The sequence below is a fragment of the Ambystoma mexicanum genome, chromosome 3p (genome assembly GCF_040938575.1).
Source record: "Ambystoma mexicanum isolate Mex_15411 chromosome 3p, UKY_AmexF1_1, whole genome shotgun sequence".
In the NCBI taxonomy this organism is placed as follows: Eukaryota; Metazoa; Chordata; class Amphibia; order Caudata; family Ambystomatidae; genus Ambystoma; species Ambystoma mexicanum.
Genome location: NC_090925.1, coordinates 1,112,696,572 through 1,112,714,195, shown reverse-complemented (window position 1 = coordinate 1,112,714,195; position 17,624 = coordinate 1,112,696,572). Strand labels below are relative to the sequence as shown.

General features: G+C 47.1%; 1 protein-coding gene across 1 annotated transcript in view; it reads left to right on the top strand.

The window, feature by feature from the left end:
• The window catches only part of NDFIP1 (Nedd4 family interacting protein 1), a 639,788-nt gene that overhangs the window by 290,459 nt on the left and 331,705 nt on the right, over positions 1-17,624 (top strand). Inside the window, exon 3 of the mRNA XM_069652470.1 lies at positions 3,329-3,459. Within this exon, the coding sequence (XP_069508571.1) occupies positions 3,329-3,459 (131 nt within the window). The remainder of the gene's footprint in view (positions 1-3,328; positions 3,460-17,624) is intronic.

Sequence of the window (17,624 nt, the reverse complement as noted above, 5' to 3'; positions counted from 1 at the left end):
TGGAACATGTGTTTGACAAGGCCCACCTTTGGGCAACTTGGAAGTGGACAGCTGTCGGTTCCACCTCCAGCTGATGTTTTTTACAGACTGATTGTGTTGGGTAGAGGTAACTCCAAGCACATCTGTTTTATCCCATTGCACTTCAGAAGCCAACTGAATGCTGGTGCTGCAAGAAATTCAGTTTCCCTTGAAAATCATCTCCCACTTGGAAACTGTGCATGCACTGCTCATCTCTCTCTCTCGCCCCCTCTCTCTCGCCCCCTCTCTCTCGCCCCCTCTCTCTCGCCCCCTCTCTCTCGCCCCCTCTCTCTCGCCCCCTCTCTCTCTCGCCCCCTTTCTCTCGCCCCCTTTCTCTCGCCCCCTTTCTCTCGCCCCCTTTCTCTCGCCCCCTTTCTCTCGCCCCCTTTCTCTCGCCCCCTCTCTCTCGCCCCCTCTCTCTCGCCCCCTCTCTCTCGCCCCCTCTCTCTCGCCCCCTCTCTCTCGCCCCCTCTCTCTCGCCCCCTCTCTCTCACCCTCCCTCCTCTGCTTTCTCTCGCCCTCCCTCCTCTGCTTTCTCTTGCCCTCCCTCCTCTGTTTTCTCTCGCCCTCCCTCCTCTGCTTTCTCTCGCCCTCCCTCCTCTGCTTTCTCTCGCCCTCCCTCCTCTGCTTTCTCTCGCCCTCCCTCCTCTGCTTTCTCTCGCCCTCCCTCCTCTGCTTTCTCTCGCCCTCCCTCCTCTGCTTTCTCTCGCCCTCCCTCCTCTGCTTTCTCTCGCCCTCCCTCCTCTGCTTTCTCTCGCCCTCCCTCCTCTCCTTTGTCTCGCCCTCCCTCCTCTCCTTTGTCTCGCCCTCCCTCCTCTCCTTTGTCTCGCCCTTCCTCCTCTCCTTTGTCTCGCCCTCCCTCCTCTCCTTTGTCTCGCCCTCCCTCCTCTCCTTTGTCTCGCCCTCCCTCCTCTCCTTTGTCTCGCCCTCCCTCCTCTCCTTTGTCTCGCCCTCCCTCCTCTCCTTTGTCTCGCTCTCGCCCTTTCTCTTGCTCTCGCGCTCTCGCCCTTTCTCTTGCTCTCGCGCTCTCGCCCTTTCTCTTGCTCTCGCGCTCTCGCCCTTTCTCTTGCTCTCGCGCTCTCGCCCTTTCTCTTGCTCTCGCGCTCTCGCCCTTTCTCTTGCTCTCGCGCTCTCGCCCTTTCTCTTGCTCTCGCGCTCTCGCCCTTTCTCTTGCTCTCGCGCTCTCGCCCTTTCTCTTGCTCTCGCGCTCTCGCCCTTTCTCTTGCTCTCGCGCTCTCGCCCTTTCTCTTGCTCTCGCGCTCTCGCCCTTTCTCTTGCTCTCGCGCTCTCGCCCTTTCTCTTGCTCTCGCGCTCTCGCCCTTTCTCTTGCTCTCGCGCTCTCGCCCTTTCTCTTGCTCTCGCGCTCTCGCCCTTTCTCTTGCTCTCGCGCTCTCGCCCTTTCTCTTGCTCTCGCGCTCTCGCCCTTTCTCTTGCTCTCGCGCTCTCGCCCTTTCTCTTGCTCTCGCGCTCTCGCCCTTTCTCTTGCTCTCGCGCTCTCGCCCTTTCTCTTGCTCTCGCGCTCTCGCCCTTTCTCTTGCTCTCGCGCTCTCGCCCTTTCTCTTGCTCTCGCGCTCTCGCCCTTTCTCTTGCTCTCGCGCTCTCGCCCTTTCTCTTGCTCTCGCGCTCTCGCCCTTTCTCTTGCTCTCGCGCTCTCGCCCTTTCTCTTGCTCTCGCGCTCTCGCCCTTTCTCTTGCTCTCGCGCTCTCGCCCTTTCTCTTGCTCTCGCGCTCTCGCCCTTTCTCTTGCTCTCGCGCTCTCGCCCTTTCTCTTGCTCTCGCGCTCTCGCCCTTTCTCTTGCTCTCGCGCTCTCGCCCTTTCTCTTGCTCTCTCCCCTTGCCCCTATCTTGCACACTTGTGCCCAACCTGACATGGAATTTAAAAAAAGAGGAAAATGATGAATTGGCTTTGTTTCAAAGAGGTGGAAAGGTGTCGGCTGCCTGGGAATGTGTTTAGCCAAATCCATGGCCATTGGTTTACATTGAGTGGCCACAGAGCCAAAGTACACCTTGAGATTGTGTCCCACTTTGTATTCTACGCCTTCCTATCTATACTCGTGGGTTAACAGTTTGGCTTGTATATCGTGCTAAAGCACCACTGATGAGGCAATAGAAAAACGAAATGCTTTGAGGTGTTTGTATTTGGTTTTTGTGTAATTTTTGCTTCGTCTGGGTGTGCTAGTCCTAGTGTGATAGTTATGGTGTGGGCAGATATAAGATTCCTTCTAATTTGTGCCTTGAAGCTCGCCAAAAGATGTATCCTTGAATTGGACAAGGTATGGTTCTGATAGTGACTTTGGATCTTGGGGGTATGATAATGCCATACCATGGCGGATGGGGTTTGAAAAAAGAATCTGCATGCCCTGTTTTTCCTTCTTGTCTATTTATGACTGTGCAGGGAGTTGAGAGGCTTGATCATTTAGTAAGTTCACATTTAGGTTTTGTTGAGTGGGATGGCTGGTTTGTACTTGACATGTGCTTGATTTGCAGCAGAGGTCATGGCTTCCTTAGGATTGGGTTAATGTGAAAGAATTGTGATTGCCTGTAATCACTTTGGCTTCAGATTTTTGCTATTCCAGCTCAGGGATCGGTTTTGGCCAATCTTAAATAGAGGATGTAACCATAACTGGTTACCATGTCTTTTGCCTGCTATTTACACCAGCCTGTTTTAAGAGTTGAAACCAGCCCAGAATTATTTTCCTCCACATGAGGCCTAAATTAATGCTCCATGCAAAACGTTTCTTGGTCCTCCCAAGGCATGAACCAGCATGTGTTGGGTTTAAATCTTTCATTTTGGTTGGATGCCACATCTGCAATGGAATCTGATCCTTTTAGCCTTGTTTGCCTACCCTTCCTTACAAGCCAATTACAGTCAAGTTCTTGACTTGAACAGCTTTTCTAGTCAGCATATTAAGTTAAGAATGTGAATGTCCATTACACTAAGGAACCATGCATAATGTTGCATGAATTGTCCTTCGTTTCAATATTTCAGTACCAGTCAATCTTTTTTCCACCTAGCTAAGTCAATCTTACATTATGCCATTATAAATCTTCTGATCGGTGTAGGGAATAATGCAGAGATATCTGGCAGACCGTATACCTATTTTCATGCAGTATTTTCTTTTTATTTTGCCATGATATTTTAAACCTCTCATTGTTGGATTGCTTCACTACTTCTTTAGCTCTGGATCTACAAAGCTTCTGCCTGTATCATGGTTGATTTTTGCTTTGACATGTCTTGAGTAATGCGTTGTGGAATTCAATGTAAAATAAAATATCCTAGGTAATACTATTATGTATTTATTCCTTTTTAGCATTTCTTGATTATAAAGATGAGTCTGGCTTTCCAAAACCACCATCGTATAATGTTGCCACATCCCTTCCAAGTTATGATGAAGCTGAGCGAACTAAGATAGAAGCTACTGTGCCACTGGTTCCTGGAAGGGTAAGTATGTCTACATTTCCATAGTGATCCGAAAGGCATTCAACTTGTTGAAGAGCCTGCGCAGCAATTTCAGATAGCATATTTATCAGTTTATAGAACGATTTGATATTTGAGTAAAAGTCTGGGGACAGTACAGGAACACGCTTTGTAACCGACTGAATCAACTCATGAAGATCATCCATTTAGAAATCTAGCACTTTCCGAGAATTTATAATGTATGATCAATGTGATAATTTATTTCAAGATAACCGTTAATGCTATCGAACTTTGGCATCAAGTCACCTTAGGGGGATGTATCTTCACATTTCAAGAATCATTACCCTTGTCTAGGTAAAAACAACTATTAACAAATGCCCACACCATTGTCCATTTGAGTAAAGGATAGAACTGCCCACTCTTCCTTGATCCTCTGCTCTGTCTTTTTCTTCTAGCTCAGATGTATCCGGTCGTGTCTTGCAGAACACACTTTTCTCTTATGTTTATTTTGGATGACTAGGACATTACGCCAAACTCATAACCCACTTTAAAGTGCATATGTAAAAGTATATGTTGCGTTTCCAGAATAAATTATGATATTCATTTTGTATGGATTTCACTTATTTTAAAGGTGCAGATTGTTTTCCTATTCATTTTAATTTTAGATGATAAATGGATTTAGCATAAAACTGGAAATTGAATGTGTAGCCGTATTTCTATGTAGAAACAAGTTTACAAAACTGTTGAAGTGGGGAACATACTTGTCCCGCTTTGCAAACCGAAGCAGAGTGAATTTCAAAGTAACCAAATTAGTTAAGCTTACAGTCGAAGAACGCTTTGCTGAATTCCTCCATGTAGAGGTACAGCCAATCCAGAAAAATTAAATACTTATCTAGCCTCTATATTCTTAGGTTCTGCTGATCCAATTACTCTGCCGATTTCGTGCTATGTACAAAACATTGGTATTAAACCTATTGCAGAATTAAATATTAATAGTTTTAGTCAAGGCATACAACTGAAAGTAAATGTGTAAAATGAACTTGTGGAACAATTGCAGTGTTGCTTCTACTGCTTAATGGGATTACTCATTGTGGACTCCTCATTTCTGACAACTACTACATTTTGGCTCCATTCCTCCATACTAGCAGATTGCCATTCCTTGGAAGGAACTGCAACCATAAGACTGTGCAGTAGACTATTAAAGAAAATTGCTGAGGTGAATGTGTTGACATGCCCAGCAACACTCATTTACACATCCTTGGCTCTGATTGCGAGTTCTTTTCTCTACTTGGATAACTTGCAGCAGTGGGCAGCGGCACTACACTTTTTGCTGTGAAGCTCTTACTTCAGGCTTCCCTTCCTCTCAGTTCCATGCTATCTTTAGTCACACAGTAGATGCTTGAAGTGTTGCCTTTTCTGTGAGCACACCTTCTCAGACATGGACCCAGAAGGTCTCTGTCCTGAGTGCCGAAGGCCTGATCATGCCTGCCTCCTTCCATGAACAGATGGGAAGACCTCTTCATGCCTTCCCTTTCAAAATCCTTCAGCAATTTTCTGTCACAAAGGAACTCCATATGTACAGTAGGTACTTTATTATTCACACAGACTCAAAAGACCTGCAACTTGCTCCATACATGTCATGACTCTCTAAAAAGTGCTATCTCTTCACTCGTACTCTACTGGGAATGCCCCCAGATTGCTGCCAAAAATGTTTCTCTGGTGTAAGCACTGAGGTGCCCATTGAGCCCAACACTGGGAATTTTCCCTAGTGCTCTTTTTCATGGTCTAACCTCCTGGCGTTGGGCTGAGATACCGATGTATCCTAAACAGCTGACTTTCTTCTGCTTTGCTTTACTTAGAGATCCTTGTGGATTTCATAGTACTTTCTTGAAGCCTAGCTTTCTTAGGGGACAAAGTGTTTTGGCCCAAATCAGGACCTGCAACCTTTTGGCTCTCCAGATGATTTGGACTCAACACCCATCAGCCCTGACCAGCATGCTGAGGCATCATTGGAGTGGTAGTCCAAAACTTTGAGAGCTTGCAGACCCCTGGCCTAAATGAACGCAAAAGCAGTCTAAAAACTGATGTATCAACAGTTTCATGGCAAACCCATCTGAGGTGACCATATTTTTCCACACCTCATGCATCCTTCCCATATACCTAGTTCAACATATGGCAGACTAAAGGAGCACACAGTTCTTTGGTTCACATTTTTAACCATTCAAATTCAAATTTGGCCCCTGACATCTTGGCTGTGGATCCTTTAGGCTCAATGCTGCAGGCTTCTAGCCCCTACAATTTGGCATCTGCCCACATCGTCTTCTGCCTGTTCATCGTTGGGCCTTTTGGGAACTTGAGCAGTGCTTCAAAACTCGATCTGCCAGCCTCTGATTAGTAAATATTGCTGGCAGAAGCATCCAAGCTGCCTCAAAGATTGGGCTTTTAGTGTAGGGTGGAGTGAACTGTGTAGATCAGTTTGTTCACAATTTACCTCTAAATCATGCTGTACTAGTCCTGAGGTACATTAGGCACTTTGGAGGCCTTTGGCCTCTAATGCACTACCGGCTGGACAGCCCCCAACCCCCCCCCCACACACCCTTAACCTTCATCATAGCTTTTCCTCCAGAACCACAAAAGTCACTTTTTGAGACCTTTCATAATTTTACAACCACTTCCCTCTACGAGCCATATCACAGCCCTATGCTTTTGTATATGGGGATCTTTTCTGAACCAAGGAAAACACAGGACATCCTTAAGCTTTTCTAGGCTCGCCTGATGCTGACCGTGATCAAGCAAATTGGGCTTCTATCTGGTGGGGCACAAGGTAGACCAGAAACAAATTTGCTAAGGTATTACTTTGGATAAAGGAGTGTCCACACAGAGGTATGATGGAACTATACTTATTATCTTGTTAAAGGTGGGTGAGGTGCTAACTATGCGAATGCTTAAGTCTTGATACCATTGGGTAGGGCCACCCCAAGTCCGGGTCAGCCAGCACCTTAGTGTCAAGTTGATTTGGTTGTACCTGTAGTCAGGGGTCCACCAATAAAAACCACATGCTCAAAAAAGGGAGCCCACACCAGGCAAGAAGCAACGCTGTTTATCACAGCTGAGCACAAATGAAACGGAAGAGTGATTAGCTGCGATTAAGAGACTGACATCTGAATGAACTATGAACAGCAGTTTTATAGCAAGGAATACAATAGTACGAAATCAGTAGAAACACTTGCAAGTTGGAGAATTCGTTTTTTCATTGCTTCCCAAGGATTTGATTGGCTTGCAATCTCCTCCTCATCGATAGTTAACTTAACTAGTAAAAGCGTCATTGGAGCAAACCGTTCAATAGTTACCCATCACCTTACTTCCCCCATGTGGTACCACATTTTATTCACAACCCACTTTGGAACATCTTGTTATTAATGAAGCAACATTTGTGTTGACCGCAGGAACTTTAATACACTGCCATTTGTCAGCACCATTGAGAATGGGACACGACACCCTGCAGCTGGTGAGAAAGGGGACATTCACACAATACATTTTAGATAATGACCCTCGCAGACTCTGTTGTAGATACTTTGAGGGCTGGCCACCTCGTCAGAGCTGAGGAACTTTCCATCTGATTGGTCCTCCCAGGAACGCCACTCTTTCCAACGTTCCCTTCCCATCAATCCCTGACGATGGGCGTTGGCAGTCATGTGACCGGCACATTGGAACAGAGCCTCCCTCCCCACTACCGTGTGAGGCGGCTTGTTTAGCTGACTGCCCTGCTGTTACTTCACCCAGTTGTGTTCATTCCCATATGACAAGTAAATTCGGCATCCTCCCCCCTTTGCACAATCCTGTTATTGTGTCCACGTGTTTTAAATTGAAAGTTCCTAGATCCAGCCCACCAGAGGTATTTCTTACTATGCGTATTTGTGATTGTGCTTTTTCCGTCCCTCCCTTCCTTAAGCTAATCATAGAGCAGTGTTATGGACCTAGTTTACATCCAATGTATCACTACCCCCTAATGTTCAGGGTGAAGTCCTTTATACAGTGTCTGTGTCTCAGAATATCTGTTATTCCCCATGTGGCCACCCCCTCCTTGCATCTTCTTTACTGCCGCAGTTGGTGGGTGCGTCCCCCTAACTGGCACTGAAATAGTAACTTTAACATATTACTTCATATCTCGTATTGGCTCGACCAGAGTTGGGTCCAACAGGTCATAGTGGAAGAGGCAGGAAGACTTCTTATTGGTTGAGAGAGATGCTAATACTCTTGTTGTGTGGTCCAAAATGGTATGTATAGGACCCAATGATGTTAATAATAGGGCTTTGCATCAGGCTCACCCTAGTGTCTGTCCAAAGGCAAGCTGAGTGCTCATAATTCGGGGGTTGCTTGTAGTGATCAATATCAGATCGCTGGAAATGGGCTAGAGTTCTTGCAAGGTGAATATTGAGTAGCAATGGTACCTATTTTCCAGTTTTCCCGGCTGGACTGGTGGTGCAGAAAAGAATCTTGAAGCAACATGTACTGCTGTAAAGCCACTGCGGGTGCTATGTTGGAGAGGAAAACCACAGAAGTTGAAGATGGTCTACAATTGTATGTATAGGACCCAGCGGTAAGGATAGGAATTTACAAAGGATCACTATGGTGCCTTTCCAAAGGCAAGCTGAGGATTCGTAAACCCTGTCGGTGCTTTGCCGATATTATAATTAGAATAATTGGTTATTTATAACCCTCTTAGTAACAAAGACGTTTCTAAGCACGGACCCGGGATACAAACCTGTGTTGCTCAGCGTTGTCTTGCTTCCAAGACGTGTGCCTTGCCACTGAGCTATACTACCCGTTACACTCACTGACTTGTAGCACACAGATTCTTGCAATTTGAGAGGTCTATATTCCTGTGCGGCTGGCTTGGTGGTGAAGAAGGGGATGTTGAAGCATGAAGTGCTGTGAAGCTACTGCAGGTGCTGCTGTGTTGAAGACAAATGTAAGTGTTGGAGTTTGGTGGAGTTGTCTTGTTTGTGGATGATGCAGATGCAGTGTCCAGCGGCGACTTTGCAAGTAGGAGATTAACGCTTCCGAATTCCAATGGCACATTGGGCAACCGCAGGTCTTATTCAGTTGCTGGTGTGTGCAGGGTTCGGTGCATGCACCTCTTCGTGCCAGGTCTTTGCAGGAATGAGCCATGAAGTCTTACTGGGAGTGGTGGGATCCTTGAGGGGCTGTGACTTTGGTTTGCCCACCGGATCAAGGGAAGGTGTAGATTATTCTCAATTCCCTCTGATCCGTACAAGTGCAGTGTCTGAAGATACCACGCAGAAGAGGTAAATCTGCTCCGAATAACTGTTACATTCTTTCAAACTTTTTGCAGCTTGCTAGTTGCTGCAGGCTGATACATTCAACTTTAACAAGCAATCTTCCAGGATTCCTCTCAAGTGTAGTTTTAGGTTTAAATCCCAGAGACCATTAACTGGCCAAAACTGAGTACTGCAGCCCTCACTCTCATAAGCCGTAAATAGCCTTGACCATATACAGAAACATCTATATATACTAACTCTTATAAGGACACTATCTGGCCTTTGAACCCTGTATCGGGTTGGATGTAACCCACAGGTATTGCCTGTGTAAACTACAATCAAACAAAGGCTACCACCAAGCGGTGGAGCCCCTCATCTTCGCTATTGGCAAAGATGACATAGAAATTGAGGTTCAGGCTCTCCTGTGCATCTCATTGTGGTCATTGCAATTGGGCTAAACAGGTTTTGATGCTGTTGCGCACTTCACTTGGCCGTGCTCTTCTTTGCATCTTATGGTCTGGTCAGACTGGAGTAGAACATGCCACAAAGGGCTGCTGTTCGTCCACCCTCTTCTGCAGGCCTGGCACATCTTGACCACATCGACTAGGCCTTAATTGCCATTCTCCATCTTTGACTTTTGAGAGATAGTTGTCACTTGACTCTACGGCCTTCTCTGCCCCCACATACTTTTTCTAAGCTGGAACTTCAAGCTGCACACTGAATGCAGGCTACTTGGTGCCCCCCACACACACCTTCTTGGATCTCTGTGCCTTATCAAGCGGCTTATTGGGTCTTCACCTTTACCAGTTGTGCAAAGTAAGGGAAATGAGATCTGCGTGATTCCTGTTGTGCCTCTTTTCACTTGAGGGTGCACTCTTTGTTTACAGAAACACTTGGATGAAGAGAAAATGACCCCTCTTTCTGGCGGTCACTTAGCAGCACATCAACATCAATATCTTCATTATTCTTCCCAGTCTACACTGCACAATGGATTGATGTCTTGGGTCTCCTTGCAGTACTCCCCGTGTGCATCCCTCAACAAAGCTACAGGTGATCCGGAACAGTGATGTGAGCACATCTCTGCTGCCAGTAAAAATGCCCACTGGCTCCCCATCAAAGAGCGCATTATCATCAAGACACTATCCATCACGCATGACTCTGACATTTGTCAGAGATCTATACAACAGACCCTCAGAGTGGCCCAGAATAACAAACTACTGCAATCAAGATACAAGTTAGTTAAAGCCAGCCAGCTTTCCAACATTTGCAGCAAAGCGGTGAACTTGCTCCCCCTTCCATGAGCCCTCTCACTCTTAGTGGGCCTTCAGGAAAGCACTAAAAATGTGGCTCTTTTCATAACCACACATGGTGGCCGCATAACTGTCCCTTGAACTTTTTTGTCCTGTTGATTGCTCTTCCTGTATGAGTAACTGGTTTTGTAACAGTACCTTGATGCCGTTGGGTTAAGTGTTCTTTATAAGTGAATAAATAAACTCGTAAATGTGATATCAACTTCTGCTAAGCAGTTCCTAATGTCTCACCCTGAACCTTCATATTTATGTGCTACTTACCGATCTCAATCTTCAAGCATTGGCACTCACTGAAACTTTCATGAGGCCTCTGTCCTCTTCCCACTATTCTAGTTATGAATAATAGGGATAAGCGTAGTGGTGAAGGCATCCTCAAGTGTCAACAGCTCATTGAATATTTCAGAAGTGACCCTCTCCGAGAGCATCCCAGGTTACTACTACTTGGTTGTAAAAATTAGACCAAACGCCCACACTTACATCACCTACCTCATTTGTATATATATTTCTGATGCTTGTGAAATCTGCTTAGATCACATGCTGTAGGCCGACGTATAGTGGAAGCTGCAGAGCATCACAGTTGTTGTTTTCGAAGTTCGACAAGGGACGTCGGCAATTCGTGCCAGTAATGCCATCCCTAGTGTGACGTCCACTGTACCCATGGTCCTTCATGCGTCGAGGTCCCTCGGATTGTTTCCGCCATCATAGACGGACGCTAAATCGTGCAGTTCTGATTTGAGCAGAACACCATTGATTAATCAAACAGTTTGCTTACTCTTCCTATCCTTTATCTTTTGCTCACTGACTATTGATGACATCTCCGACAGCGGTGAAGAAAACGACCGTCAAATAAGACTCCCATCGACAGATCCTTTCGGCCTTGGAGGGCTTATTCGGGCTTTGGCCCAAAGAGGGGGTGGGGGGGACATTGGAGAATGTATTTACCCCTTTTCATCCATTATCTTCCCCTAGCTGCCGTTTCCTTTAATTATCAATAGAACCCCTTCCAAATTCTGCCCAAGTTGCAACAAAAAATTCCCCATGGTCGAGAAGCACCTGGTGTGCAATCCGGCCCTCCCACAAGATCACGTTGAGGAGAACTGTCGAGCCTGTAGGCTCTTTAAACCTAAGACGTTAAAGGACTGTAAAACTAAGCACAGGGCCCACCACGCCTTGCGGCCGAGGCCACCATGGACGTGGAGGGATCCTACAGCAATGGCAGCAACATCGCATTTTCGGACGGCAAAGCTGACGGGTTGTTGGTTGCACAAGCCCCGACCCCGACAGACAGGCCGGTGGCTCTGTTACAGGGACAAGCCTGGTGGCGTCAGCGCTCACACTGCCCTGACCACTAAACACACAGCACTGGGCCGTGGCTCAACGCATTAGTTGACCAAGAGCCCACACACGACGTCTAGGGAGAGGTCCACAGAATCCCCGTCCTCTGGGCACTCGAGGTCCCGATCGCTGCATGATAGCCCCTGAAGGTCGAAAGACAGCACAGACGTGCCTAAATCCGTTCCTGAACGTCGCACATTGGCAGACGAGACGTCTGGTCACTCCACAGCCGAAGTTCAACATCCCTTGTCGAAGACACCGAAAAGCTCAAACGTCAGGAATAGACCACCTGGTTAAAAAACACGTTCCTAAGAGCCTACTGAAGGGGAAGGAGTCAAAGAAGCACTCTTCTAAGACCCCTCCTGAGGAAAGATCCCATACAACACCCAGGGAGAGGGATTCCCATCCACACAAAGAAAATAATTCACATCCCCAGGAAGAGGAATCCTTATCAGCAGCACTAAAAAAACAAGGGATAGCCCTCACCTCAGGTCCCAGTCGGACCTCAAGGTCAGGCTTTTCCACCAGGCCCTATATCCATTCCAAGCTCGGCCCAATGGACATGTGAGGACATTGATAGTCATGAGAAGGATGATCTTTATGCCACATTTTATCAAAGAATCCAGATTCTTTCCAAAGCTTTCAAATCACCCCTCCCGCCACAAGACGGAGACTTTGTTGAGGACATTTTAGGGGACAAGAAAGCCGTCACGCAGTTCATTCCCATCCTGCAATCTATCCAGCGAAGGATCCAGCCTAATCTCGAGACACCTAACCAGATGAGGGCAGTTAATCCACGAATCGGGAAGCTCTTCTGCTCTGCTCCCACAGATCCTCTCTAGATCAGGGGACAGCTCAAACCAGACTCTCTTGTAGTAACAAGGAGAGCAGGAACACCCTTGGCCTCTTCAGAGGCACCACCGGACAAAGAAAGTAACTATACACTATGGGGCGGAAAGTAGCCTCTTGGCACACTTCTGGCGAGTTATAACTGCCATAAGTGGGATGATGAGTCCGCATTATTGTTATCCGCTCCTGAACCCCTTAAAACACAATTGGCCCTGGTAGCAGCAGAAGGCAGAGCAGTTTCTAGCTGCATTCTGAAGAGTGCTCTAGACGCCGCTGACAACGCGGACAGAATTATTGCAGAAGGAACAATTAAGCGCCATGTGTGGCTACGCCAGTCCCGTCTTCAAGCAAGAGACTCAAGCTACACTTCTTAATATGCGTATTGAGCCCAACGTCCTCTTTGGAAAGGCCGTTGAAGTCGCCCTAAAATCCGCCACAGATGAATATGACACCTTAAAGTCTTCAGGCCAGCTTACAAATAAACCCACAGGCCAAAAAGGTGGTAATAATAATTTTCGTCACTTTCGTGGACAAAATTCACAGAGCAGTTCAGGCTACAGTAAGAATCGGGGATCGTCCTGGGGTAACAATGAAGGCCCAGGCCTCACAAGTTTACCAAAGGGGACAGCGCAGATCTCGCGGCCGGGGGAGGCTCCTCCAGTTCTGCGGTGGAGCCTTACCTCCAAAACAGTAACTACCCGCTTCAAGTGCCATTTCAAACTTCACCCAAGCATGGGAGGGAATCCCCTCAGACCAAAGGGTGCTATCCACTGTGACGGGTGGTTATTGTGTGGGGCTAATCCAGCTACCCCAGAACCATCCCCCACGTCAAAAGACCCACTCAAATTAAGAGCAATACATCCTTCTGGAGGAAATCGCAATGCTGCTCCAAAAGGACGCCATAGAAGTCGTCCTGGCGAACCAGGTAAACACGGGTATTTATTCAACCTACTTTGTTGTGCCAAACAAAATCTAACAATGCTCCCAGTATTAGACCTACGCCCTGCAAACACCTATGTCAAGCCACGAAAGTTTTGCATGACTACGCTACAAGAAGTAATCCCTCTGCTAAAGCGGGGGCAGGGAGGGGGAACTACATGGCAACATTGGATATGAAAGATGCTTATTTTCATATTTCAATGTTCCCAGCGCACAGAAGATTATGGCGGTTCAAAATAGCAAACCAGGACTACCAATTCAAGCTGCTACCCTTCGGAATAGCATCCACACCAAGGGTATTCACAAAGGTACTGGCAATGGTGGCAGCGCACCTGCGCAGGGAGACAATCCAGTGTACCCTTACCTGGACGACTGGCTGATTACAGGGGAGACTCCCCAAATTTGCAGGCAAAACATTCAAATAACTATCAACCTTCTCTTTCAGTTGGCCTTCTCAATAAACGAGAAGAAATTGAGCCCAGTGCCAAGCACAACCAAACAGTTCCCAGGAGCTGTAATAGACTCAAAGGAGGAGTTAGTCTTCCCGTCAGAGTAAAGAGTCCTAAATGTGTTGCTGCAAATACCTCATTATCAGGCTGGCCGCCAGATAAGCATACGCAAAGCTATGCGTTTTCTAGACATGATGGCATCTTGCATTTACCTGGTACCGCACGCCTGCGAATGCGCCCCATGCAGGAATAGTTGGTGAAACGGCGCTCTCAGGCAAGCGGTCATTGGGACGATCTAGTGGTTGTTTTATCAACACTGCTACAAAACCTTCGCTGGTGGACAAGGGAAAATCTGGTGAAGGGGAAACCCTTCCACGATCCAGAAATACAGGCGATCGTTAAGACAGACGCGTCACTCGCCAGGTGGATGGCTCATCACCCAGCACAAGGTCTGTGGACTCGTGCAACGGCGCAGATCCATATCAATCTGCTGGAACTACTGGCGATATTCAAGGCACTTCAAGCATTTGAGATACACCTAGCGAACCAGTCGGTGCAAGTCCTCACCGACGGCACTACAGCAATGTTTTACATCAACAAACAGGAGCCACACGTTCTCTAAATCTGTCCAAACTAGCACAAAAAAATGTGGAAGTGGGCACTCAAACGGAAGATATTCCTATCCTCACAACACGTTCCAGGGGAGCGCCACTCTCTAGCCGATTCACTAAGCAGAGATCCCCTACCAGAGGAACGCAAGTGGCAACTAGACACAGGGGTCGTAAACCACCTCTTCTCTGTGGAGTTTCCCCACGCTAGACTTGTTCGCTACAAGCGAAAACAAACCATGCCCAAACTTCGCGTCCAGCTTCCTCCAACCAGGTTCCAAGGGGTAAGCCCTATGGATGAACTGGTCAGGGAGATTTGCTTACTAATCCCCTCCCCCAACCCCCCGCTGCCCCCCCTCAACGACTCCTCTTATGATCAAGGTGGTGAACAAGATTCACAAGGAACAAGTGACGCTCATCCTAGTTGCTCCTAATTGGGCAAGACCGCCATGGTATCCCCATCTGTGCAAACTGGCGATGTGTGATCGCATCAAACGCCTGTGCCAGACCAACTACTCACTCAACATGGGGGATTAACATTGCACCCTCAACCTCACTCAAACTTGGCAGCGTGGCTCCTGACATCTTATCCTCGGAGGCACGAAAGCCAAACACTAGACACTGTTATTTCGACTAGTGGAGGAGATTTGTAATTTGGTGCCAGTCTAAACAAATAAACCCCATAGAATGTACCCAATCCCACATTCTAAATTTTATATGCTCCACTTGCTAGACTCAGGGTTAGTATTCAATTCTATAAAGGTCCATCTGGCAGGCCTTATCGGCTTACACCACCTCCCACAATAAAGTATCATGGAGGGAGTAAAGGGACTCCACCCTCCAATTTCAAACCCACCCTCAGGATGGGATCTCAATGTAGTACTCGCAAAGCTCATGGGGTGGGGGGTATTTGAGCTGATGCACAAGTAAAGTCTGAAACACCTGACTTACAAGACTGCCTTCTTAGTGGCGATTACTTCCATAAGAAGAGTTAGTGAATTGCAAGCATTGTCAGTGCAGGATCCTTTCTTTGTCATACACAGAAACTGTTTTTTTTACGTACACATCCTAGGTTCTCTCCTAAATTCATCTCTAAATTTCATGTGAACCAGTCGATTGAGCTACCGGCTTTCTTCTAGAAGCTAAAGAGCTCAACTGAGGTAAAACTCCCTACACTAGATATAAGGAGGGCGGCCCTTTACTATGTAAACAAGCCCAGACCGCTAAGAAAAATAGACCAACTGTTTGTCTGCGTAACCCCAGGCAGAGAAGGGGACCGCATTTTCAAAAATGCCATCTCCAGATGGATAGTCGGATGCATTCAATTGTGCTAATCTGTCAAACAAAACACTGCCTTTCACGCCAAGAGCTCACTCCACAAGGATCACAGGAGCTGCTCTGGCTTTTATTGCAAATGTCCCCTTAGACAGCACTTGCAAAGCAGCTACATGGAGCTCAATACACATTTTCACTCGGCACTACTGCATTGACACACATTCCAAAGTAGATACACAGGTGGGACGTGCGGTACTAAAACATCTGTTTGCCAATTAACCTTCTCACAACCCACCACCTTCTCCTAACACTGCTCGGTAATCTATGCACAGCATGTGATCTAGGCAGATTTCACAAGCCTCAGAAGGGATACATTACTCACCGTAATCGTATTACTCCTACGTCCTGTCCCCTTTCCTCCACACTTATGGGACATCTCTCCGTCCTGTGGGACGGGACCTGAGAACTTTGTAAAAAGCATCCACATTTTTTCCAAAAATGTATCCTTCCTCTTTGTTTCTTGATTAAACGATTATTTAACAGTCAGTTCAAAATCCTTCTTCAGAAGGGAGCAATATATAAGCAACACACAAATGCACTTCAAAGTACACTGTTTCTCTAAATCAGCAAGTACACATTTGGGATGGCACACGGATGGTTCCTACACCCTGAGGTGACTTAAATAATTAGGACATTTATATATCACTGGTACATTTAGAGCAATACTGAGTTGGTGTCAAAAGGGGTTGGGAATCAAACAAGAGTTAGACAAATATTCTGAAGGAGGTAAGCACATTTAAACCCCCAATGCAAAGTAAATTGACCCTTTCCTAGAGGAGAGGTAAAACACAAATACTGAGGTAAGAAGTCTTTCAGGGAGCCAGGCCAGCCAATGCCCATTGAACAAATGTGTAGGTGAACTGAAGCACTTCTTGTAGGTAGGTAAGTAAGTCTTGCACAATGTTTTAGAAGTCTTTGTAGAAATAAAGAATCACGGAAGGGCCACAAGCTTGGAGGCCTGTGGAAGGCAAAGCTGCAAGCAACTCTGCAAAAGCAACCCAGACAAGTCTCAACTGAGAACAAGCAAGGTTACACAACAACAGTCCCCTTAGTGTTACAGTACCTTTGGTTTGGTTAGAAGAAATAGTTCCAGCAGGCTTCTGTTCCTGTACAGCTCTGCAGATCCTGTTGTTCCTGGGCCTCAGTCGTGGGGACAAGAGAGAGGACGTCTGGGGACTCGAGCACTGCAATGAGAAGGTCGGCGGCAGCAATGGACAAACTTAAATTCAGCTGCACTTTGCGGTTTCAGCTCCTCGTGTCTATAGCAAATAGCAACACCATGGTTCTCGGATACAACTTCAGACTTTTCTCGCATCTGGGGTCCAGCACTCTGTTGAGGTGGCTCAGGCTTGGTCAGTCCTGCTCCCTGGGAGTCCGGCGGATCTTCCTGGAGCTCCTGTCTGACTTAAAGACACTCTATTCTGTGTTCCTCTCCCTGGCACTTTGGTTCCTGTAGCAGCAATGGAAGTACAGCCAGCTCAGAGGATTTCCAGTTGAGCTCGTCTTGGGGTCGATTGGTCCCACCAATCCAAGTGGAGAAGTAGTCCTTTGCAGGTCTTCGCTAGTTGAGGCAAATTCGGAGCTTCTGCACAGCAGCAGGGCTTCAACGGGAAAACCAACGGTCCAGGAGTTGCAGCAGGCATCTCTTCCAAGTTCTTCTTTGGATGCCTACATCCAGTCATCGACTCTGCCTTCCAAGCCAAAAAGCCTTGCCTTTTATGGAGGTTTCTCCCATTCATTCCAGTCTAGCTGTCAATCACACAGCAGGGTGGCTGTTCTCCAAGGACAGCCAGCCGGCCAATCACCTTTTGGTGCATTCCTGTAACCAAGGGGATTAAGCACAGGGAGTTTCAGGCACCTACCTCACTTCCTGCCAGATATACTGGAGCCTGAGGCGGGCTTCACTCGTGAATCCCGCCAAAGACAAAACGAACAAAGGTACCAAACCTGGTTTGGCATGCAGGGTAAATCTCAAGAATAACCTTTCCAACAAGAAATGGCGAAAAAAGAATACCAGGGCCATTTTGACAAAATGGGCACCCATGGGTGTCTTACTGCAGCTGCAATTGCAGCCCACGGTAA